Source organism: Contarinia nasturtii, unplaced genomic scaffold (genome assembly GCF_009176525.2).
Source record: "Contarinia nasturtii isolate CC-2019 unplaced genomic scaffold, AAFC_CNas_1.1 Cnas_scaffold_695, whole genome shotgun sequence".
NCBI lineage: Eukaryota > Metazoa > Arthropoda > Insecta > Diptera > Cecidomyiidae > Contarinia > Contarinia nasturtii.
In genome coordinates this window covers 5719662-5747347 of record NW_022198046.1, presented here as the reverse complement: position 1 = coordinate 5747347, position 27686 = coordinate 5719662, and the positions used below count along the sequence as shown (strand labels likewise).

General features: G+C 34.4%; 1 protein-coding gene across 4 annotated transcripts in view; it reads left to right on the top strand.

Moving 5' to 3' along the window:
• Positions 1-27686, top strand: part of LOC116340488 (rap1 GTPase-activating protein 1) — a 137403-nt gene that overhangs the window by 36702 nt on the left and 73015 nt on the right. The window contains exon 1 of one of the 4 annotated variants that reach the window (XM_031767019.1): positions 1869-3486. The exons of 2 other annotated variants lie outside the window; for them this stretch is intronic. In XM_031767019.1, the coding sequence (XP_031622879.1) occupies positions 3428-3486 (59 nt within the window). In that variant the 5' untranslated portion in view covers positions 1869-3427. Of the gene's footprint in view, positions 1-1868; positions 3505-27686 lie in introns of those variants that run through there. One more of the 4 variants, XM_031767018.1, reaches the window with a different exon arrangement.

The following is a 27686-nucleotide window of genomic DNA, read 5'->3' as shown; positions in this document are numbered from 1 at the left end:
TGTTTGTTTGTGTGTGTTGCCATTTTTCGATTCGACCAACGAAAATTTGCACCAACATAAAAGTCGCTGTTTTTGCATTCACATCGTAATTTGCTTAGCGATGCAAACATTGAATCGGTAAATAGACAAAACGAAACGACAAGAAAGAGAGCCACAATTTAGGCCGCACCAATATCATGTGACACGAGGAAGTCGGAGTGGCACATAATTTAATTGCACACATTGTTTAGAGGTCAAGTGAAACAGACGAAATATATGCTCCAATCGATTGAATATGCTATACATTTATTTGCGTTTATTCGAAATAATCAAATACCGAACCATAGTCGAAACCCGAGAAACGTGTGACACACATTAATGTTCATCGAAGCCCAAATATATATTGCAGCGTATGAATGAACAAAAAAAGATTTAATAACAACCACGCCAAATTGGAGTATATATCATTTCATTGAATAAACATTCAATTTTATTTTTCCATCTTTGAATTGATTGAATTAATGAATTGGTCGTTCAATTATTTATGAATTCTGAAAACGAACTCTATTGTCTAGAGGATTTTTTTTATTTTTCTCAATTCAATTAATAATTGATATAACGATTGAAATCGACTCATTGGAATTTCTCATGGCTCGGACAAAAATTTGAAACTTAGAAAGGACAGAGTCTTCGTACACAGAAAATTGTTTGAATTAACAAAATCGATTTTGGAGACAGTTTCGCCACAATACGAACACATACAAACGAATATTTTGGAAATGTCTTTATCGATAATGTTAGACAGTTGTTTTTTGCAAAAGAAATAAATTTAAAAAAGATGTATTCATTAACATAATTCATCCTTCTCCAATATTCATTACATTAAAAGCAGTGTTTAATTGTTTGTGAAAATCTTCGAGTAATTCATTTAAGAAATCTCTCACACACACACACTCACACGCTCAATGCTATTTCGCATTTACATTGAATTAAAATAATATGTGCAGAATATGTGCGATTTATGTGTTTTATTCGAGGGTCAAGCATATGCTCGTCGGATGATTTAAGTGTCTATATGCGTAACAAAAAGGCCACACAATTGCGTTTGCGCGCACGCATTGGTGCACATATACCGTGTGGGCATGCATCATTTCACCATTGCAAAATCGGTGTGTATTCGTTTGCTTATTCGCAGTAAAATTGCATTTGATGCACAGAATGTTATTTGTTCAACAATGCGAAACCTCAGAAATATTTCTCTTTTTTTTTCGTTTGGTTTTTTTTTTTTTGTTATTTTGGTGTTGATCTCTCTACGAGCTTAAAATGGTACGAATTGACACAATGCATACCAATGTAACACACATAACCAATTTCTATACGAAAAAAAAAATCAAACGACGAATCAGTGCTATTTGTGCAAACAGAAACATTTCGCAGAAGATGCACACAGTATTTCGATTAGGCGATAACGAAAGGTATGGGCTTGATTTGATTGTATATGTAACAGTCTGTATACAAGTCTGTGCTTTTGTCATTGTAGTTGTGTGCACATTCGGCTGTGCGGAATGGTGAGTGAACCCAATGCATATGAACAATATTCAATGTTAATATTATATTGGGTGATCTTTGTACAGCGTATGAAGCGAATGTTTAACATTATACTCTCTTCGTTCAATGTGCACACGCACACACACATACACATTTACTCGCTCGTTTACTCACTCTCACTCGTCTCATAGTCTTGAACTGTTGTGTGTGTCGATCTACCCAAACCACTGCACACATACACACACGGTAAATGTTTTAAACAGCAGCGAACAGTAGATGAAAGAAAAAATACTGAACACGGTCAAAATAAACGTATTGAAATTTAGTTAGCTACAGGCATTTATCGTGTGCACATCGACACAGTGCTGGGGTTTTTGAAAAATTCCGGTTCGTTCTCGTTTGAATTCTACGATTTCTCGATCGTACGTCAAATCAAAGGTACCATCGAGTTTACCAAAGGGAAAAAAAAGTAATCGTGCTATTCACAAGTGTTTTGTGAATTCCAATTGCGTGCTCACGGCATATTATGAAAAAAAGAAGAAGTTGAATATTATTGCGTTTGAAAGAAAGTGCGTGAATTGCATAAAAATCAAATGTTTGCAAATTCTTTGATGTGTGCAAAGTGACGAAATAGTTAAACATACTTCTAAAGGGTTTCATTGTTGATCGTGTGTAAGCACGGTGTGCATCAAGTGTGTAACAAACAACAGTCTTACAAATCGTGTTCAGAGAATTGAAAATCTTGATCTAATTAGATAATTTGTATGCGGATTTGCGATTGAACAGAATCGAAACCATTCAATCCGTCGTGTTCATTCGATGTTTTTTTGTCATAAACAAACAATCGTTTACATTTCAATAGCGCCAATTTTTTGTGGAATAACAGTTAAAAATTGTGTGTGTGAGACAGACCGTTGGTGTGGACAAGAGAAAGAAAATTATGTTGTTGCACCACAAAGAACTAAACTTGTAACTGTCACTTGCTGTAAATGCAAAAAAAAAAAAGGGCAAACAAAATTGACTGATGATAAAAATGAAAGAAAAACCATCAGTGTTAACGTCATCTTGGAATGAGAACACAGTGATTTTTATGACTTGACACGCCATTCCAAATAAAATATCGACCGCTTTCAACCGCTTCAACGTTTCATAAAAGCGCGATTAAAATTGGTGAAAAAGAAGAATAAAAGAGCCCAATCTCAAGCAGAGTGAATAAATTAATAGCGGTATTCGTTTTATGGTTTTCCGCTGTTTTTTAAATGTGTTTGTGTCTTATCGAACATGTTCTAATTCACCCGAAACAAAAACCAAATCGGGAATCAAAATAAAGAATAAAAACCATCGCAACAGCATACACAATAAAAACAATGAAAAGCAACCTGTTGCGCGCACTGTGCTTCATTTTGGTTTAAAAAGACGCTAATTAAGCAATTAACCTGAATTAAAAACTGAATGAATTGAACAAAAGTTCGGATAAATGAAACGAGTTTTTTTTTGCAACAAAGAAAAACTGAGGACAGATAACACTTTAACGAATGCATAATAGTGCGAGAGACAGATTTTTAGCGTATTTCGTGTTTGCTGCTGGATAAGCGAACGCATATTTCCGCATAATAAAGCTATTTCAGCTTATCTTAATGTGTTGTGGACTTGGTGATTTTTATTGCATGCATACACCATATAAATTGGAACAACGACGACAAAAAAAAGAACACAAAAAAACAGAAAACAAAAAAAAACTTGTGTGATTAAACGTCTTCAAATCCAGTCAATTACACATGCCGAACTATTTTAACAAAGTGAATAAAATACTATAAAAATCAATCGAAAATAATAACGAATCGATTGCAATCTAAACGTGTTAATGTAAAAGACGTCAAGCGATATACACAGACACAAAATGAAGTACCTAAGCGGAAGTGGACACAGAGAATCATATACTTTGGTGGCTCGTAAGAGGTATATGAAAAAAATTCTGTATGTATTCGCATTCATAAAAAAAACCTCATCTGCATGGCATTTTTCTTCGTCGCATTGTGTGTGAATTCTAGTGGACGAAGAAAAAAAATCTTTAATAGCGGATTGCATGCACTATCAACATACACCATTAGCTACAGAGAGATCAATTCATTTGGATATATTCACCTTATTTTTTTTGCTTTTCTTTTTTTCTAAATTACGTTGCCTTTTTCTTCAGACATGTTTTTTTCTCTACTTTTAACTTTCGTATAAAGTAGCTGTAGTAGAATTGCACCAGTAGATCGTTGTGTGTTACTTTTTTTCGCTCTTGCCATCGTATTTTGCTCTGAAAACAGTGTAACGAGTATCAAAGTATGTAGATAGATTATGGTGCACGCGGCACATGTGGACATAACAACATGAAATACTATCATCGATATAAATAAAGCGCGTAGTCAAATCGTTTTTGCGAACGCACAACCATGTGTGTGTGCGTGTTGGGTGGAATGAGCTACGAGTGTAGACATCGAGAGACAAAGCGCGATGAAGCGATGGAAAGTAGTAAAACAGAGAGAAAAAAAAATATCTATTGAACAGTGAAATAGACGTGCCAGTCACGGCATTAAATATCCATAATAATTAAAATGTATATGGTGTTTTGAACCATAAAAATAAATCTAATCGTCTCACTTCGAATGATTTTTTCGCGTTTAACTAGCGTTCGCCGAAAGAAAGAAAAAAATCTACAGATTATCATTACAATTCGCTATCGGAATACACATTTTTTTCATTTTTGTTTTGTTTCGTTTGGCCGTCGTACAGTTTTTTTTTCCTTATATCATTTCAATTGCATTTATTGTGCGTGCATGTAATCAATAACAGCAGCAGACGCTAAATTGTATTGCCTGAAACACCCATCGGGGAAAAAATACTCATTTTACATGCACGAAAACAACTTTTTAATAAATCGTTTTTTTGTTTGTTAAAAGCAAGACATAATATGTGAACCTGCTTGAAGGAATGAATTGATTGCAATCAATCCTTTTTGCCCTAGAAAATGATACCAATTAATATCATTTTTTTGTATTCGTCTTCAACACTTGACCTCTTAAGGGTAAATAAACAACTTAAAACCTCTTGAATCGACACGATTTATAATACATTATGCACAAGGATTTAGTCATTTAATCACTTGTGATTTCAATTCTACCTGAGTAGGTAACGCTTCCGAAATGGGAATGAAAGTGGGATACAGTGCCATTATGTCATCGGGATATTCACAGTTCGGTGTTATTGTTTCGATTTTTTTTTTATTTTCAAAAGAGGTATACAATGAGAAAATCCATTTTTAAATATAACCATTTCTATGGAAATTTTCTCTTGAATAAACACTTTCTCGTTCAAGGAACTCTCTCAAGTTTTATACCTGAACTTTGATTTCAAAGAACATTGTGACCGACTATTGAACAATGACATCAGCTGAAACACAGCTGTGCCCAATTGTATGTATCCTTCGTTCTTTTTTCTTCTTCGGTGTCCTTTTCGTGTTCAAATTCTGTGACATTCCTATAATTTAATCCAATCAAAACGATAATCATGAGGATCGATGCGATTTGAAACAACCCGAACATCCAAAACGCCCTTTTGATTATCACCAATTTTGATTTTATTTGATCGATATCACAAAAATAATCATTTTCGAAGAGCGTAAATGATTTGAATTATCGCTTTTCAATGTCTGGAATACATTGTTATTCTTTTATTCTTGGATTTGTTTCAACGGCCTAATGATTTCTATGTTGTCAATGTGTGGCAGGGTTCAATCTCATTTGAATTTGTACATTTCGACAAGCCGAATCAATTGACCGTAAAGCGACATATTTTGAAAAGTCTCCGATATTTTCAAATCAAATTGAATGTACGTGTTATTGTAATATGGAAAAAATGTGCCTTCAACAAACAATGCAACACAAACAAATCTATATAGATATATATTGGGCACAAATGACACAAAACTACATTCCATTTGACAGCCAACTTATTCGAAGAAAAAAAAATGGTTTTTTGTTCCAACCAAAAAGACAAATAATTGTCGATCGACTTTGACTGGAAGATAAAGAAAAACATGGATATGCTTAGACCGAAGTCTGTGAAAGTGCCAAACCAAAGACCGAAGGAAAAGAGATTGAGTAGATTTTTTGTATTTCTTTTCGGTTGTTTACTTATGAAAATGGTTTGTCTCTTTTACTGATAACAATCGGTACACACTCACTAGAATAACGAATGAACATTCATGCACTTTGTATTGAAATGAATTTATATGCATGCATGAGCGGCTAATTCATTTGGTGTGGTCTCTTTGTTTCACCAACTTTCGAAAAGACACCGAAAGGAAGCTATAAATTTGTGAACCATTTCTTTCTCTTTCTCATTCCCCAATTGAATGTCTCTTCATATGTCATTTCAGCTTTGTCATTATCGGCATTATTTCAAAATAGAATCAATACATGAATCATTCCCAGCACATCATTTCATTCGGTGTATCTTTTCTTGACGTCAACGAGAAAATGAAATGTGTTTGCAATTCCGAATGAAATCCGTTCAGTAATTGAACCAAATGCTAATTGATGACATTACACTTAATTTTAAGAAAGATGCACGGATTGAGAGCAGAGTTCATTGGCACAACACACTTCATTTCTGCTTGCATCTTGAATTCAGATCAAATGTAAAACGTTTAACCGCAATTAGGGTAGAAAACTTTTTTTTGTTCAAGATATACAGAGAATGTAACAGATATATTGCCACTTAGCAGTGTGAGCACAGCATGAGTGGTGTGTGTGCGATGATGCAGTTTATTCTTGCCATCATCTCAAGAAATTGAAAATAAAAACAACAACTGAATTTCGAATGATGAACTCCCTTCTTAATTCACACTCTCCTTCTGTATTCTCTGTGTTTGGTATTTCCATTAAGACTTGCTCTATATTTATCACTTTACTTGGTGTCTATACATTAATCGCACCCCATTCTAAGCAACGTGTTTAAGATTATTGCAACAAGTTTTTACAGTTTCCAAAAAATAAATGTTTCAACATTTCTAAATATTAGTTACGGAATGGTAACATTTTGGTGTAAACTTGCTTCTTTTTCCCTTATTTCGATGCTTTGTTGAAGAGTAAAAAAAATCGTAAAATTGTTTGATGTGAACCATTTAACAGAAAAGTGAGATTCAATGGTTTTCGTTGTACTTTCGGTTTGTTTACGGAGGCGATGACTAAGTGTGTAAATTGTGTGTATGCACTATGAAAACAATTTGACTTTCTTAAATATTTCGGAGAAGCAGAAGAAAAAGCGAACAAAAAAACCAGAGGAAAAAACAAATACATCCGGTTTTTTCTCTCTCCATTCACCATTTCAATGAATTGCCATTTAAAATATTCCAAAAATTGTTTCGTCCAAGTTATTTTACGGCACTTTTCGCTTTATCTCTATGCTGATCAAAAATATTTTTTTTTCTCTTTTCATTCTGTTTAATTCCTTTGCACAAAAATGATCGAAATGCAAACATACATCAAATGGACTAGACGTAACAGTCGAAAGAAAGGAGAGTAGAATGATGATAAAATAAATAAAATGCAGATTACCGCAACCCAACTGAACTGGCTCCAAATTAAAATGACCGAGTGTGTTGAATATGTAATGCAAAATAAAATCGTTCGGCCATCGTTTTCGGGGTTTGAATGCGTTTCACACACTCATCGAGACAGAAAGGGAAAGAGATACATTAGAATTGAATTTGAGTTGGGCAAAACAAGATTTGCATATGTAGATTATTCATATGCCTAGAAGAAGTTAGATTTATATACCAAAACCAAATAGTCTGTGCAACGGTGATGTGTAGTGATATTCATTTTGATTATCACCACATAAATTATCGCATTTAATTTAAATTATGCAGTTTGCTATTGTTCCTTCGGAATTGCTTTTTATTTCTATTCTTTTCTTCATTTCTTTTTTATTTGTCTTTTATTCCAAATGGATTTGAGATTTCCATCAACACACATTTTGTATTTGGTCGCCGGTTCGTTGGGTCGGTTTGTGGTGTATACAGTTTTTTTACACACATATACCCGGGACCGCATAAATTCATTCAAGTTTCTCGGCATGATTCATTATGTATGCGACTTGTTTCCCTTCTTTCTTTGCGTCATCCTTGATTACATTCGCGATTGTATACACAGGCTTTCTTGTGGTTACACATTCGGTCTTGCGTTCGGTTCACCTTTGTGTGTCACACAGTCCATGCCGATACACTTTCTTTACACGTACTCTTTTCGGTTACTTAATGGATTCCGTTTGAAATAGTGCATTCAACTACATGTTTTTCTTCTTTTTTCTTCGTTCGAAATGATAGAGAAAACAACTTTTTTTTAAATTGTGCACGAAATTCCATTAAATTAACAAATCATGGACTTTTAACACAAAAAGACTCGACGAAGAATTATATTATCAGTCACCCTTTGTGAACTTTAACTCGAATTACATTTACGGATTTTTCGAACATTTTTATTTCTCGTGTCACTTTGGCTACACTTTTACACATAAATTGTTATTTTTCTTTTATTAAAACGTTTCGTTGCCGTGATTAAGTGAAATTATCTTTTGCGCCTGTAATAGTTTAAAGGTGAGCACTTTTTTTTCTCTACTGTCGTAACGGAAAAAAGTAGTATTTGACAGTGCCGAAAAAGCATACGTTCTTTGTTTGTGTATGTGTGTGAATGAATTAATGAAACGCGAAAAGCGTTGTCTTCATCGTGAGAATTTCCGCCGATGTTTGCCCTTTTCACATTCTCTCATTCATTTTGTCAAAGATTAGCGTTGTTGACAACAAGAATCGATTTCAATCATCATTCTACTCGGTTGCCCCGTTAAATGCAAATTGTTGAGTCGCACATTGAAAAAAACTGCATATATAAATATGTGTTTATGCACAATCTAGCATCGTGTTTGTGATCTGTCATCGATTCCACTCAATTTACCGCAAATAATGCCGTTTAACAATGTTATATCATCAAGCGACTTAACCGAGGAAATGAAAGAAAAGAAATCTTTTATTCATTTTTCTCTTTCGCTTGCATTCACTTTGTCGAAAGTAAAATTGTCTGTTTATGCATCTGAATAAGAATGGGAATCCATCTGGAAAGATGGAATTATGATGGATTCTTGAAAAGCTCAACGGTGCATCCAAGACTGTCGAAAATGTGCTGTTGTTGACGTTTTTTAAATAGTCATTTCATTCGATATGCAAATATTAGGCGTAAATATTGTGCATATGATGAAACGAAGCTGTTTGAATGCGTCTTATTACCATATAAATCGCTGCAAACATTGCGATGCGCATACACAACACAATAACGGACACAAGACGAAGCGAACATTCACATATCAACACTCATGTATGCATTTCATACAGAACGAATCGCGCAAGTGGTTATAGGGATAAGAAAACTCGCAACAATAGCAATGCACAATAGAAACAATTGTTTGTTTTTTTTTCGCATGCATTTTATCCTCTATTCTCTCACTCTCTACGATTTCGATTCTATGGGTGTTAAGCGTTGTCCTTCTTCTTTGAATACACATATTTCTCCTTGCATAAATTGTCTTTTCTTTTGTATGCATTTTTTTTATTAATCGTTCTTCTCTTTACGTCGCATAACAATTTTTTATTGACTTTATCAAAAGAAAAACCGCTTTCTTCCCTTTTGAGCATTTCATTCGATATGTACTGCTGTTGTCGTACAAATCATTATCGGTTCACGGTTTTTTTATACGAATGCATTTGAATATTGTTTGAAGCATTGATCCGTTGCAGCCAATGCCGTTGAATATAAATCTATATGTGCAACGGGAGATGTGTAAATTTTATGGCTCTTTGTGATTTGTTCAAAGAAAGATACAGAGAGAGAGAGAGAGAGAGAGAGAGTCATTCAAGCGATTTCATTATTCAATCAACCAAAAATGACTGGCACTGGTATACTAAACGATTCATTTTTGTAATAGCCATGACTCAAATACCATAACAAGCAACGAAAACAGCAACGAAATCGACGTGCAAATGAAAATAATTTACCATACGCAATTTTAACAACCGTCGTCATCTCGGTTGTTTTGGCACAGTCATATGGATATATGGCCACGACATATGAAAACACATGAAAGAAGAAACGAGACAAATTCACGCACTTGAAAAATTAAAACACTGAATGATTTGCGTGTATGCTGCTATTTTATGATTTCTCATTAAATTTTTCGCCATTTACACACATACGCATACACGCGCGATGCAACTTGCAAGAGATATATCCATAATTATGTGCATATATGGTAATATGCACACACGACGTATAATGCATACTAACGAAGGGTGTTTGTCTCTCTCAATACACCAGTAAAATTGTTGTTTTTATCGATTTCAAAACAAAAATTTCTTTTTTGGTATTTTACAACGACCGCATCGTTAAATAGATGCTAAAGAATTTCTGATCAATGTTTTTGCGTCTCGTTCATGGAATTATTTTTCTTTTGCACGTGCGAATTAGATGTGCGCGCAAAAAGTCGCAACAAAATTGAATGCGTGTGGCGGCAACGTAATAGACAGAAAATGATCTTTAATGATTTTCTGTTGTCTGATGTTCTGTTTTGCCATGTTCAATTGCAGCGCATACACGTATTTTTACCGTGTCATTTTTGACGCACGATGGGAATTTCCGTCTAATTAAATTCCATTGAAATCGATTTGAATATCGGGGCAAGAAAACTTCCATTCTCCTTTGTCTTCCTCTCACTCACTCACTCACACTCACTTTTCTCGACGTGTGTTTTATTGATTTTTGTTTTGTGTACATTTTCATTCCGTGTGCGTGTGACTTCCCAATTTTATTTAAAAAAGAAGCAATGTTGGCACATAACAAAAGAAATTCCATGACTCTCTAGAAGATTGTGAAAGTAAAAGAAAGAAAAAAAAGAAACTTTTCTAATATAATGAAATTAATTGATCAACGAAAATGGAGAAAATTACAATTAGACGAGTGAAGGAAAAAAACTATAATACGATGCGTTTCAGATATTCTTTCAGCGAACAGAAAATCGAGAGTAAGAGAAATAATGAGCCATTGAATGCGACAGAATGAATTGACGGTATCGAAGTGAAAAATTGTTTCCCATCAATTCTAAGGTGATATCCGAGACCCATACAACACTCATAAACCGATCTAAATAGGTTCAAATGCATAACAATAGGCAAAATCATCAATTAGACAACATTGCACTGTGTGTTTATTTCCTTTTCTTACATCTCTCTTTATCGTTTTTCACTCTTTATTTCCCATAAATATCGAGAACTTTTGTTCTCATAACTCGTGCATTTAGAATTCATCCATATCATTTAGATTTAAATTACACACCGAGAAAGAGAGAAAAAACGACTTTCTTTTTTGTTCACTTTTTCTAAGTTTGTGTCTAGGAAAACCCATTCACATATAGTTCGATGAAAATGTACCGTTTGTTTATCTTTCTTGGTTGAATGTTGCGGTTTCGTTGAAATTGAAGTGAACACAATTTTGTGGGAAATGCAACGCAATTGTTTCGGATAAATTTAATATTTATGCGGTTTCTTTATTTTTCCAAACATTAATTTTCGATCGCTTGCATTTCAACCTCTTTTTTTCCACTCAACGGTCTGATAATATTGAACTAATTTTTATTTGGAAAAAAACAGCCAGCACATACATGCGATCGATTTACGTTCATCACGAACAAACCGAAATTGATTGATGGCTCTCGAGAGATTACATCAGAGATTTTCACATTCAACAAGCACTCGAAATTGATAAAGAGAATGTGAACGATAAAAACAGAGTGAGACTGAGAGATAAATGAAGAAAGAGATGCAATAAAAAGCATTGATGTCATTGCTTTTTCTAGTCGATTGATGATAATCCGTAGCCACAATCAATAAATTTTGCACTGAACCCTTCCACTCATTATCTCTTCATTATTTTTGCACTCGATTTGTGTACGTACAATGCATGTGTTTCACCTATATATTCAATAGCTTAATCTCTGCGCAAGCGATATCATCACGAACGAATAAAGCAATGTTATTCACATATGAGTAGATGAAAAAAAAACCTATCCAGATTGCCACTCACTCGACATTCCATTTAATGTGTATGTCCCGATTTTGATCAACTTCAACCCCATTTTGTTCTATTTTCAAAATTCCCTCGATTGAAACAATAACCGTGCTTCGAATGAAATGAAGAGAAAAAGAGCAGAAAAAAAGTCGTTAAAAATAGAAATTGGTTTGAAACTCTCAGCGCCCTCTTTTTCAAAACGAGAGCAAACATTTGCACTTCGCGCTTATTGGAATTGGTAAAAGAAATACAGTTATTGCAAGGGTATTCGACATTCATAAAAATACAATGAATTGTTTGCCCATATACTGTAGTCAAATATAATGTAGCACCGGTGATGAATGAGAAAACGAAAGGGGTTCGAAATCAACACACACACACTCGCATACCTTTTCTGTTTCAGCAAAGAAACATCACAAAATAAACGATTTATAACATAGTATTGTATATTTATATAGATGTTTTCCGTCACTTCAGGGACTGTTGATTCTGTTGTTTGGCTAGATAAATCTCGGTGCTTTTTGAATTAAATAGTTTTTTTTCTGTATATTTCATAGTCACTTTTTGGTGAACGGTGTTATAATTGAATTTCCGATTTTCTTTTCGTGCTGATTACAATCTTAAAGCGCGTTTTTTTTTATAAAATTGCGACGAAAAAGGGTAAAAATATAAAACGATATGAATCGTAAAAAAATGAGTACAATAATAAAAAAACCGAACAATTCAAGCAAATGGTACTATTCATTGCATTGGATATCCCAATTAAATTCGATTTATCTGGTCGTAAGATCAATGTTCATAATTATAGTTTTGTTCAACATATATAGAGACGACAAAAACACCCTTCAACCCCATTGAATTTTATGAGTCCTTTTTTCGGACGAGCGACGGAAAAAAGTGTTAAAGTTAAATTAGCAGCGCACTAGTTGTGCGTGTAGTGAAAGTGTGTATAATGAGAAATTGGATCTTATCAGAAAATGGGAAATGTTTGGAATGTAAATGACTCCGGGATTTCCGTTATCGCTTTTCGACGCTTGAAGGGTGTGTATGTGTATATAAATAGCACCATAAAAAATGAACTGAAAATTGGAGTATTCATTTACATGCATATCTAAAAATGAGATTTTAATTAAGTAAAAAAATCATAATTACCGCACATAACGCCAAGCAAAGATCGTTGAAATCCTTTTTTTTCTATTTTCCACTGCAAATGACACTGATTCTCGTTATGGGATATGCATCAACATAATTATTACGTCATTAAAAGTTCGACGACGATATGATGATGGCAGAATATCTCGCGCAAACATAACGGTTTCGATTAAAGAACCACACAGTTGGCGTCTCCACGTATTTCAACTGCTCTCTATCGCTACAATCCTTTCGTATTTAAGGACATTGGTCTATTGTTAAAAATCCTAGTGTATTAATTTTGATTTGAGTTTGTAGAATAGAAACGAAATTGTGATATATATAATCATTCATGTGAATACGAATTTGGTTTGCCGCATTTTCAACTGAAACACTCGAAAAACCGAAAATTAAGTCAATTTTCTTTTGTGTTGCGTTTCTTGGTTTTTATTTCATGTTTTTTTTCGCTTCAAATCTACGGGGGATTCTCGAGCTGCAGCAATTCATAGCATTTGAAACGAAATCGGCACACATCGAGAACATCTTGTCGACATCATTTTTCGTCTTCATCTTTATTTGCTGCAATTAAATGAGAAACGAAACTCTTGTAATATCATTTTATTACAAAAGAACGTTTTTTTTTAAAATAGTATCGATGTAAAATGCAACGATGATGGAAATAGGCGAACTCACTTGTGTGCAAATAATAATCATATTTTATCGTCTTCGAAGGAACCGCACTGTGCACTACAAAATAAAAAGAAAAACCGAAAATGGATCTGAATCGAAATGGAAACTCCACGGTGTATTTTGCGTGTGCCAAGAGCATAGTAAGAAGAGCTACTGAAGGGTGCTCACTTAACGGTTCATTAGGGCAATGCTTGAGTTTGTAAAATGGTTTTCTGAAAGAAGCAACTCGGCGAGTATATTTAATGCACAGGTACTATAAATGTATCCTTTTCCTTCGTACAATTGGTGTGTAGTATACCATAACCATCTTACCATACTTTGCATTGTCGTTTGTTCGTCAATTTCATTTTTGCATCCTGTTTATACATTACATCGTGCGCGAATCGAACCGCCTTCGAAGTCAATCTAAGTAAATGCATTGCTTTATTCCATTACACGTATATATACTTTAAAGTAAAAATAAAAATTGAAGTTCGTCAAACTGCCAATGCCCCCTAAAACGCAACGAAAATTTAATAAAATATCAAAGCTACTAAAATATGCACTTGAACTGCTCCGGCTTCAATCCAAAAAAAAAATTATAAATGGAATCGGCGACCAAATAAACACACTTTGCGTATACAAATAATAAAGTTACACAAGCATACTCAATGCAAATAAATCCCATTAAAAAACGAAGTGATTTCGCTGAACGAAGTGTACCGGTTGGTTGGCCTTTTCAACGCCACAGGCCAAATAGAATATGCTTATTGAATGTAACGACCACTCTTTTTTTTCTGTCTCTTTTTTTTGCTCGTTCAAATTCAATTTTGTCAAGCCACTCAACAGTCATTTCCATATTCCATTCAAGCATATACAATTGCAATCTTCTCAACGGCCATATTCTGCATACACCAAGTCTAAGCCCAAGTTCAAGTGTGACTGTAGCAAGGGACGACGACGACGACGACAAGCAGTAATTCAACAATAATATTAGTTATCAAATTCATACTTTTTCATTCAGTTACATTTCTTTCAGCATTAAATGCAATTTAAAATGAAAAGAACGTTGAACCGCCATAATTCAAAAACGCACCGTAGTAAAAAAAAAATGACACTCATTGCAATCACCGTTCAATTTCAAAAGAAAATGACCCTTTTGCATTATTTAGTCGCTAGCGACTCGGCTACACATGTTTATTGGATTTTCTTATTCGAGCGCGCACTCTATTCTTTTCTTATCATATTCTGGGTTCAGCTATATATAAAGCATTTTTCAGTTGAAAGCACAAGAATGAAGCTAAACACATGAAACATTTCACGCATACCTGATGATGTTGATGATTATGTGTGAGCAAAAGACGACATATTGACATTTTAACATTGACAGTAAGAATTTTTCGAATTCGACAACCGTATGAATATAATGCAACAAGAAAATTGAATCAAAAATCAAATGCCATACTTCCTTTTTTCTTCCATTTGATTTTTGTTCTCTTGTTCTTTGCATTTTTGCCCCGTTGACTTTTGTTTGATTCCCTTTTTTCGCCTCACACCATTCAACATGCACTGTATGAGCTCCCAAATTGTGCGTGTGTGCATTGGACTGACTTGACATGGCTTGCATTCTAGTGTATGCATTAAAATAGTTTTTGTGCGGAACGAAAAAGTCAAAATGCAAGCAAATAGCGAGAATTTAATTAAGATCTGTGCGGGAATTTGTTTTTTTTTGTTCTCTTCAAATGCACTCGACGCTGCTTACTCGATCGAAAAAAGTTAGAATCGAAAGAAGAAAAAGAAGAAGCAATAACTTGTGTTTACACAAAAGAAGACTTAATTCGCTGAATGCCAGAAATGAAAATTACGTAAGAATAAAAAAAATAAACTACCAAACCGACCAGACCCCGATAGTTCTTTGAACGAGCGAATGAGTGAGCGAGCGGACAGGAGAATGAGTGAGAGATCCAAGCATTTTTAATTACAGCTTTGAGCTATAAATTATCGATGCACAAACTGAATATGGGAATAGGTTTGGTTCGGTTCTCTATGCGACGACGCACACGCAAACCAATTATTGAACACAGCGCTGTTAGATGTGTGTTTTTTTATTGTGCACACCAACTTGCACACACAGCAGTGCAATTAATTAAACGAAAATAAACATATAAAAAGATTATATGTTTCCGTGATGTGACTTAAGTCAATACTGCACAATGCAATGTTTGAATTGCAGCGATGAATATTTGTTTCGTTTTCCTTTATTTGTCTAAGAATTTTCTCTTTTTCTCATGGTCTCCCCCTCGAAAACCGGGCGAAGAGAATGACGGCAGTAGGAAATGAAACAATCGGTACACCCGTTGAAGTTTGCACGAATTTTATGTTCGTTTCCTTTTGTTCATCCTTTTTTTATACTCCGTCAGTTTTATTGTCGCCAAGATGGTATGGCAACGAACAAAAGAAGACAATAGATTTATTTCGAGACATGAAATCATAAAAATTGTGTAGAATTGGAAATTAATCATCATGGTTGGCCGTTTTGCGGTGTGATGTTATATGCACAACTCGATTCAATGTCTGTAAAAATAGATGATGTTTTGGTATGCTAGTTTATGAGCTATAAGCTATAAAAATGGGCTCAAACTCTCTGAATGCGCACGCTATAAAACGAAACCAAAAAACAAAATTCATCCACATGATGCAGCCGGACCACTTTAACCATTCTATGCATTGTGTGTGTTGAAACAGATTCCACTCACACGATATCTCGAATTCATCAAGCATTACACTAAAAAATTCATATCGCCAGACGTGTGTTTTGAAGCAGATCAAGCGTGATACATCTGTGAAATGATGAGAGAAAGAGGAAAAAAAAATACACAATTTTCGATATTATTCGAATTTTCTCGATGTTTGCCAACATCGCACGACCGTAATCACGAATTTACACCGTTCATCTTTCGAAATGGTGATAATATAAGCGAAAACTACACATCAACCATGCACATTTATTTCGCGCATCCAATCCACTCGAATGGAAAACAAAATCATCACAAATTATATAATTTTTTTTTTGTGTGTGTGATGGATTTAAAATCAAAAGTGTTGCGAAAATGGAAAAATAATTTTCGTTTTCTAGTTCATCCATTCAATGGAGAAAAATAAATGCATGTCTGTCTGTGCGGCGGCACACATAATTTTCAGATTGCATTACATATTTTATCGCTTTCAAAATGGTTAAATCTCCCGTTGCAATACACTGTATGCTTGTGCACACACAACATTCCATATAATGGAATGCTACTCTTTTTTCTACTCTTTATTACATTTCTGTAACATTTTTCTCAAATGAATTTCATTTTCGTTTGAATTCGATGCTTTTAATGCATCGCCAATTCTTTTTTTTGAAAGACTGTGAAATGCCCACGGAGTTTCAATCAGTTTTAATTCGAGAGTGGCCAATTTTATCCACTTTTTCCCACATCAGATTAATTCGCTTCGTTTGATTGTTCGTCAAAATGTCACACCGAATTCTAGACAAATAAATTACACTTTAACACCATTCTCAAATGGAATTCTTTTTTGTCTATGTCTCTATCATTTGCTCTATCTCATTCTCTTTCACTCACTTTTTTTACGGCTTCAGTTGACTTTAGGAATTAGTGTGTAATGTTTCTTTTCCACATAAAAAGTATGCTGGCTGCTGGTGACACTTTTGCACTTTCAGAAAAAAGGCATACCATTTATGGATTAATATTTGAAAAGTGACTGACACGACAAGTTGCTGGATTTTTTTTCTCTCTTTGTGTCTCTTTAAGCTCGTTGTATGAAATTCATTTTTTAAAAAATGTCCAACTAAATGATTGAAATTCTATGTAAAATCGTTTTGTCACCTGCCTATTTGACTTGTTGAAACAAGCATCATTTTTGTTACGATTCGCATAAAAAACTGTCGCAAAAAAAATCAAATTGAATTAAATCTAACTATTGCAATGTTGCTTTAATTCAGATGTGATACAGTGCATAGCATATAATTTGCAGTGAATTTTACTGCTCTGTTTCTTCTGGGCAACGAAATGACGTCCGTACCGTGTCTAGACTGCGTTGCACGAAAGAAATTACGTGTTTCTTTTTTGCCTATTTGCTTGCTTGTTGTCAATTCGTGCATTATTAATTGCGTTCACTTTCATGTCGTTGTGTCCTATCAAAATGTCAAGATCTACGAATGTCAGCTGGGATTATGCTGTTGTTCGTTCATATGTCACAAGACCCGAAGCGATTCATTCAGTGCACTAATTAGAGCCGATAATGTTTGTATGCGGCAAATGCTTTCATGCTTTTCTAATGAGAATCGTGATTATCTATGGACTCAATTTATAACAAAGTGCTGATAATTTCTGTTATTTTTGGGTTCGATGTATCGTTTTGGTAATAATAATGCGAAAGCAAATGACAGTGACATAACCAATGAACCATGGAATGATTCATCTGCTGCATAACTTTTTTCTGATACAATATGGTACTAAATTTTGTTCTCGTTAAAAATGCCGCTGACAACGTCGTCGGCGGTGGTTGGCATTTTGTTTGGCCGCTGCAATCTAATTGTGATTTCACTTATTATCGACAGTGACTTCGGATCATGACCTTTCTCTTCTTCTAGGCTCTTATTTTCTCTTTTTTTTTTCTTCTTGCGTCGTGTGTCATTCATTTTATATGACTTTTGGCATTTTCTTCTTCGTCATAATTATTGCAGTCGTTAAATGAGAGTTGAGCACATGTCCTGATCCGGGTGCAAGAGAAAAAAGTAAGCGTGGGTTAATCCAAACGGATTACTGATCACATTAATGTAAAAACAATTTTGTCACGTGTCGCGTTATGTGAATGTACATTTGAAAAGAATACCGACAGACTGTAGCAGTTATGAATGCATCTTCAAATTGAAATACCCGAAAGCAGCTAAATAAACCAAGTCAAACATGAACAAAAAACTCAGAATTTATGTTTATACAGGCGATTCGATCTTATCGATGGTGTTTTGACAATTCACACTTCACCGCCGTTGCTGCCACCGTGTCATACTCCTTAGAGATATAAACACAGTCTCAGGCCATATGGTGATTCGTTTTCCGATCATATTTTTTTTCGTTCGAGCAATATTTAATGCGGAATTGATGATGATAGAAAATTTCCTTTCATTTTGAAATATAAATGAAAATTTATGAAGAAACGATAATCGAAAATGCCCCGCATTTGGAAAACTCATCAACATTTGAGAGCGATTATGACACACGGCGCACATGAGATAGACAGGACAATTTTTGAGTGAAGAACAACATATGCAACGCACTTTCTCAACACTCAACACTCTTGAACACTCTTAAAGAAATATATAGCATTTTTGTTGTCATCAAAAAGCAATAAATTCATCGAATATGTCGACAGTCGAACCATCGAACGATTTTCTTCTTTTACTCTTGTACTCTCTCATTGCTCGAAAGATAAAACGTATGCGTGCGTATGTTTTCTTTTGTGTCCTTGCCCTTTCCGATGCTGCTGCTGTTGTTTTTCTTTTCTTCTTGTAAATGCATTTACTGTGGTATTATTTTAATGCGAAGCAACCATATTGCACTCGGAACAATAAACAAACGCTTAACACGATATTTACAATTGAACCAAAGCGAGAGCGAAAGACGTGAAAATATCGAAGTAACATCTTTATCAATTGGTTTTTTTCGTCGTTATGCTTCTCACTCTCTCGCTTTGGCTAATGCGCGTACTGCTCCGATTGTTTATGACAACAAATAAAAAAAAAACAAGAGCTAGAGATTAACCAAGAAAAAAACGTATCTAAATAGTTTTCTTGTTGCGTCTGTGTTTATCTTTTGCGTGCATGCATTGACTTCTCGGCTGTATGCACATCGACAACAGCAGATCGGCAACTGTGTCGCCGTGTCGCACCACATTGTCATCGCGCTTGTTTATTTTTTTTTGTCGTCGTGATCGTGAAAGTTTTAAAAGAACACAAATCGTTGATGTGTTGTGATACACAGACACAAGAAAACAGATGTTCATGTGTTGCTTTTATTATTAGGTTTTTTTCTCTTCTGGCATTTTATTAGTTTGTATTAATCGCTTATAGATATGGTCGTTTAATATTACAATTCCTTGTTGCTGCTGTTACCTATTACAAAACGAGTATTATTTTTACGACCAAATCCAACGGAGAGCATTGCACTTTAAAGTTTCGACGAAAACGGTTTTCTTCAGTTTTTTCCATTCTCGCTGCACTAATGGAAACGGGCACATCTTATTGTATACAGTATACTGCCTAAGACGATTAACACAGCAAGCTTCTCCACGCAATAGTTTCATTGATCCAAAGTGAACTTGAAAATAGAAACTAAATTAAAGACATTTAAAAGAAAAGAGATTTTTTTCCAGCAAAATCAAAGAGAATTCTCGATGAGATCTATTCTCAACGGCAAAACATACTTTGAGCTCTTCAAAAGAACCAATATTATTTTAAAAGCGAATTTTGAATATTTTGAAACGTGTTTTCTCGTGTTTGTTTTCTCAAGACTATAAAAAAATGCATTTTCTCCTTTGTTGCAAGTGGCAATGGTTTCTCTTTTTCTGCCACGGATATCCGTTGAAATTGTAACGAAAAAATAGGATAATAACTCATAAAAAAGTTCATAAAAAAACACGCATGATTTATATGTGAGACATTTTATGCATTTACATACACCAATTGAATGTGTCATGTTGTTGTTGATCTCGTTCGCTAAATAAACGCTATAGCGATCAACACCTTTGATACAATCTTTTGACAATAAACTTTGTATTGCGTGCGAACGAAATGGAAAATATGTTCCACTTCTCGGCGACACAGCCACTTTCCACGCAGAGCGGAATGAAGAAAAACAAAAAAAAAAAAACTTTATGTTATTTTCGTAAATGCATCGGTCCCTATTTTTAATGATGCGAAGTGTGAATCGAATAAGTTCATTTCCAATCGAGGGTATTTGTTCTTAGCAGGGTGTTTGTTCAATATCACGCACCTTTCATCGTCTTTCCCTCTCCTTCTCGCTCACACTCAAGACTCAAATATGCATGACTAAAACTGTAACAAACTACTTAAAATGTAATTCAATGACAAGAACGTAACAAAAATGTGTGTTACAAAGCCAAGACGAGAAAGAGAGAAAAAAAAACCATGCGATGGAATTCCGAACCGGAATGTATCGTTCTCTGTTCAAAAGTGACAAAAAGTCACAAAATCGTATAAATTTTACATTTTTTTCTCTCCGTCGTCTTCATTATTTTTGTGTCAACAGCGTGAATTATCGGCAGTGTCATTTGATATCTGGCTAATCAAGAAATCTCTTCGTCTTTTTTTCTACTGAATTTTTTTTTTTTGTTTTTCTAGCGAAATGGGGATTGAAATTCATGAATGGAATAAAACACTCTCGAGCGCACTTCATTGAAATTCCGAAACGACTGCGTCTGGTCGATTGGAATGGAAAAAAAAACGACACAGAGTGAAAAAAATACAGTTTATTGAACGAGTGTCATTATTCACATTCCAGCATGAATTTCCAAAGCTTTGAATTTAATTCAAAGTCATATTTTATCAGCAAAAAGATATCATATGTTCAAAAACAAAAAAGAGATCCATATTAGAACTGGGCAATTTCAAGAATCACTTGAACATTAAAACCATCCGTGAGAGAGTTTCCAGAAATTCAAACGTACCAATGAAATGAATCCATGACGTGCAGACACTTGAATTGCAATCGAGTTGTAATTGTTATATGCTTGAATCACGTTTTCTTGTTAAACAAAATAAAATTATGATGCTATTTAATTAGAAAATGTTGAAGAAAAACACGGCGTTTTGTCGGCGCTCGTACATTTCGTAGGAAAAAAAATTAGTACGAAGGCGCATGTTAACCGAGCGCCTTGAGCATACACAATATCATTCCAACATATTGCGTTCGTTAAATTTAATCAACGTGTTTTATTCATCCACCCGAAAACAAAATCAAGAGAAAAAGACACTGGCAAATGGAATGTGGGATTTTTCTTGAAATGCGTACGCGGCAACCATGAAAATGGTCTCGTCGCACTTCACATAGAACACTTTCCACCGAAAAAGCGAATTGTTGAGCGACCAATTTAAGTGTAATTCACTTGTGATCACTTGAAGCATATTTCATACTCGGTGTGTGTTATACTTTCTAAGAGACCGATATTTGTACTTAGAACACACTGAAAGAAAATTCAAAAAATAAGACGATTGTTCTATGTCGATGGGCAAAGAATCAGAACAATCCCTTGTTAGCTGTTTTGTATCCGAGTTACAAATGTGCACCGTGATTATGGTCGACAATGTTCGATATAAGTACTGCTTCACGAGAACACACAAAAGTAACCAAGAGCCAAAAGAGAGAGAGAGAGGAAAAAAAATTACAAATATCTAAACAGCGAACTGCTTGGCAAGAGCTATGGCATGCAGTGTCATTTTGAGCACGTTGAAAATCCAGTTCGGTGTGATCAACCGAATTTTGTTTGGCGTGAGAGAGATAATAAAATGCTCTCCAGCGGATGCGTAACGCTTTTGACTAGTAGCTGCATTTTCTTTGATTTTTATTTCATTTTATGTGTGATGTTGTATTTGTTTGTTGGCTCTTTTATTTTTCAAATGAATTAGATTAGAAATTATGGACCATGATAATATAATAAATGTTTATTTTGTTCGTCTTCTTCTGGCGGTTCCTTTTTTGATTTCATCGTTGAACAAATAACACTCTCGTAATTTACTATTATATGTATATCTTCTGATTATTTTATACGGCTATCCTCGTTACCATGTTTAATCTTTTGAAGTATGATGTTGTTGACTCTTTCTTCGTCTTTTTCTTACAAAGAAATCGGAATTTCGTAACAAGTACCCGCTGATCAACGGAGACCGTTTCTTTTCGTGGTTTTATTTTGATTATTCAAATACTTGATTCCCTGGTGTACAAAGCCACAGTAGAACACAAATCAATTTTCCGTTGTGATTTAGAAACAAAATGTCAAGTGGTCATTGAATTTATGCGTCAGAATTCCACAAAAATATATTTGACAGCAACAGTTTTTTTTTTCGGTTAATGTGTGCCCTGTTTTATTCAGGCCTAACAATGCAAATGACTTTGAATGCATCATTGATTCCCTTTTGTGAGACGTGGAATACTCGAAATACAATCGAATTAGGCTAGCATTTTTGGCATTTGTCGTAAAATACACGCGAGTGAATGGAATTGAAAGAGAAAGAGAAAAGAGAGAAAGGGAAAGATTGAAACAGAAAGAGAGATGGATTGAGAATCACAGATCGCTGGAAGGAATGAAAATCTCATGACATAAATTAAAACTCGTTAGCCGCCGCACGTATTACACAAATAAATCGATCGTTGCTTGTTAGACCCTGGCTTATCTCAAGCCAAACTCATTAATAAAGCAACAATTTTCATAGAGATTATCGGATGTGTTCAGCTTCTTTTTCTTTGAAGAGTCGGTCGCAATATTGATGTTTGTTTCTTTCATTTTTATTCTTTTTCCTTTGATTTTTTTTCTACTTCTTCTTCTTTTATCGACATGAAACAGATTCAAATGACTCTTTAAAACGAATAAAAAAAACCTCTTTCATCCGAATCAATAATCGATGACTATGAAATCGACGAGGTTATGACGGCGAACAAAAAAAGTTTACCAGACATCTGTCACATTGTGTTTGGTCTATTGTTTGAAATGTCATAAATTGCGACCGAATATTTTCTAATATGAAATTATTCATATTCCGAGAGTGTGCTTTGGGCATAATTCGTTGTTTGATGTGATTGATAGAAGAGTTCAACTGAACGGTTTTCTATATTCAAATCAAGCGGAGAGAATATTTCCATTTCTTGTTTTCAACATTGTCCAACGACGAAAAAAAAAGAATAAAAATCTATTATCGACATTTTTGTGTGTGTTTTATGGATATGGAATAAACAAACTCATAAAGATACAATGCAAACACATATTTCGCTTTACAAATGGAAATTCAAAGCGAATTGTAGGTTTTATGCGTGTGCGCACACACACATACAAACCGACAATGAATATAAATGTGAAAATTAATAAAATTTCATCATCAACCAAAAAACCGCATAGCAATCAAAACCAGGCACAATCGGTGATATTTTATTTTCTGCACGCGCGTCACACACACACATTGCAATCCATATTATTATTATTTAATTGAAAAACACAAAAAAATGCCGAAACCAAAATTAATATCATCAAAGGCCCATATGTTTGCGACAAAACCTCTTTTTAATAAAATAATTACATACATGAATTATATCATTTTTATGAATATGAATATGGTTATAAACAATTCAACATCCATTTGGTTTTGGCCATAGATATTATGAAAATAAATGTTCGGCATTTGGATTTGTTTGACAGTGGTTTTTGAGTCGAGGAAGAATTCTATTTTGAAATGTCATGAATTAGAGAGAGGGATCCCTCAGGCCTGACTTGAGTCTTCTCATAACTGCCACCTGGTAAACTTTTTACTCTTTTTGTATGACGCTCCCTTGCATTTTAAAAATGTGTGAACGACATTCAAATGCATTTTTGTAATAAAATTACCCGAAAATTATGTCGCAAAACCAAAGTGCAATTTTAAATCACGTCTCTCTAAAAGATTGAACTGATTTCGTTATACCCGGCGGCGATCGGTTGTCAAATCGAATATAGGTCAAATCAAACTCACGCGCAAAAATTGCCCTAAAGTTCAAACGGTGTGTATTTGAACGAATCTTAAATTTTTGAAACCAGCCACCATTGTTTGCTTCGATTGCGCCGCATAGCAATTGTGAGATTGCCGCCATAAAATCATTCAGAGTTGAGTGTGACTTTTGCCTCTTTTTGTGGTTTAATCGAGAGAATTGTTTTGGTTTCTTTCATTCTTTTTTTTTTTCGAACAAAATAAAAATTCTGCGGTTCATTCTCTGTTCGTGTGTGCCAAATTGAACCCATTCACATGAAATGGCCGACAAATCGTGATGAATTTACCACTTATTTTCGTTGGCTTGTTTACTTTCTTTTCCATTGAGTTTTTCAGCTTCTCCGTTGTGTACAAATCACATTCCCACACGAACACAAAATATCGTCGAAAAGTTCGATATAAATAAATGTGTGTATTTTCATGCAGCGTCATGGAAGCGTCATTCTTAGAGAAAAGAGAGACAAAACGACTTCATGACCTTTTCAAAAAGTATGACATCAATTCAAGATTATAATCTATGGCGATTAGAAAATCTTCAGCAATGTGTTTGCACGTTTGTCTCTCACAATTTTGTGGTCTTTTGAATTGCAATTTGTTTCACAAATAATTTTTAAGCGTGGTAAAAGTTCTATCCATTTGGTAAGAGAGCGCACACCAACTGTCACGATTCGATTAAAGAACACGAAAACCAATAAAAATGGTTTATTGCTCAGATATTTGAAAAGAAGCGACAATAACAGCAGCAACAGCATCCAAAACAACAAATTATGCTCAAATTACACCTTATTTTTGACGACATGAACGTTAGAAATTTCGTTTAACCCGAACCAAAAAAGATTACAGAGATTAAAGAGAAGTGAAGAAGCGTTTACACCAAACATAATCTGCTGTTTCTTATCTGCATTTTAATTTTTTTTAATGATATTTTCTGTCGAGAGAGCGAAAACTATTTTTGGTTATTTATAATTTATGTTTTTGCTTTTTATAGAGAAAACAGCACAGTTGCCACTGTTTCAATGATGTCAGAAACAAAGTTTCTTAATATGTTGCACGGCAAACGATAGAAGAAAAAAAATAATGTGATGAAGAATCGATTTATTCAATAATTCAATAATTTATGTAAATCCTCTTGATCGAAATGCTACTCAATTTTCTATTAAGACCACTCGAGTTTTTCCAACTGTTGACATCGTCCGAAATAAGTTCGAAGAACTCAACGAGCGCACACTTCATCATTAAGTCATAATCAAACCATTTGCTCCTTCTCTTTTCATCCAGTTTTTTGTTTCTTCCGTCTTTTATGTGTTTGTGTGCGAAAAGTTACAACAATACTGTAAACAAGTTATGAATCTTTAAAATATGTTAAATGGAAATGTTTGAAAGTTAAGCTGGTCAAATCCTTTCAGTTGCACACACTTGAGTTCATCAAATAGAAATTATTTGCCGAGAACAATGTAAAAGTCGTTGAAATTTTAAAATGGCAATGTAAACAAGCAAACAACATGCTCGGAGGTCGGATGGGGTGGCGAAAACGAAAATAAGGTTGGTTTGGCACAAGCCACAATTACGTCTTTCTTGTGAACGATTTTTAATCGTGGTTATTCTTTTTTTTCTTCATCAAAATTGATGGAATTTCTGATGAGTTTGTTCGTCTTAAAACACATAACAAATGTAGATACGTAATTGAAATTACGAACAAAGTTTCATGCGAAAATGAATGTTTATCACATGTGACTGGCTTTTAAATGTTGAAAAATTGTGTCGCATTTTGCTTTGATTAAATTGTCAAAACGTAATTTCATTTTCTCATCGTAGATTTTACAGAAAATGCAATATGATAATGTGTGGCGCCAACTAAAAATAAAAAAAATGGTTTTCTCGACTAGTCATAAATCGACATATAAGTTATTTTTGCACGTTCAATTTCCTTTTCAAGTCATCATTCTAACCGAACCAAATACGATAAACAACGTCCACCATTTAATCAATGCAATCGAATGAAGCGTAAGCACGTCGCTATACTACAAAATACGCGTAAAAATGTATCATGAATGCCAAAGGAGAAACGTGGTGCGGCTACATCGAGCAAATCGATTGACGTAAATTACACGGGATTATTAATTTTAATTGATGCTGTAAATAACAACAGAATTACAATTGAATCGAATCATCGATAATGACATTTATGAGCGAATGCTGCCGAGCGGCCAATTCAATAAAGTTGTTGCTCTAAATCACGTAAAAATGACAAGGTCTGCATACAAATCCAAAGTAAATTAAAAAAAGAAACAAATCCAAATGCCTACGTGTATTCTTTTCATTAAGTCAGCCTCGTTCACATAAGCGCAGTGCTAATGAATTACACATCACAATTCCGAGAAAAATATAATCATTTGCACCCATCGGCGAAATCTTTGAAATTGAATCCAATGGGGATTCATTTCAATTTATTGCATTGTTTTGATAAGAATTGTCAGAGTTTAATTGTTTTTTTAACACTCACATTTTACGAATGCATGACCATGCTTTGCACCCATTGGTCAATGTTTATGGATGGCCAAAGTGAGTGAACTGAAACAAGGTAATGAGATGCATATGGTTCAAATTGGTAAATATAATTCATTTGAAAAAGAGTTTAAAAATTGCCGCAAGTCAATGTTTATTATTTTATGGTTGCATGAACACAATGTGGGCAGTTTCCATGACTATTTTCAAACTCACGTCACAGTTTCAGCCCGAATGTCCATCACTCTTGGGCATTGTCACGTTCACTCGCCACACACCGATTTTCAAAAAGTAAACATTTGCATTCTTGAATGAATTGCGAATTTTTCAATTAGAAAAAAGAGTAGTGAAAACAAAAAGGTAATTGTTTTTAAAAATGGAAGCCGATGGTTATCGAAAACTAGTGAAACGAAGTGAAATTTGGCTTCGACCGGATTTTGCTTTCATTTTAACTTTTTTTTTCACTTTGAAGACAAAATAATGGGCATTTCCTCAATACATTTCAATTGTGACCAGCGCAACAGATTTGTTGTGCTGACTTCATTTTTCTAACTGGGCGTCGATCGTGATAGATTCATCGTGACGAACACAGAAGAAGGGAAATGGCAACAACAATGACAGCCAGAAAATTGTTTGCAATGTGAATTTGATTCAATATATCTTTCCGTGGGTGAGACAGAGTCGCATTTGTATGAGCTCATACACTGGTGCATGAAATGAAAACTGTATGCAAAATGATTTGAGAAAGAAAAAAAATGTAAAATACTAAATTCAAGCGACAATAATTACATTTTGCGCGCTGAAACAAGCGAACGAAAGAGAATATTCGAAGCTCAAGAAAACAATTTATAATAACTCTCATTTAAAATTCGAGTGTA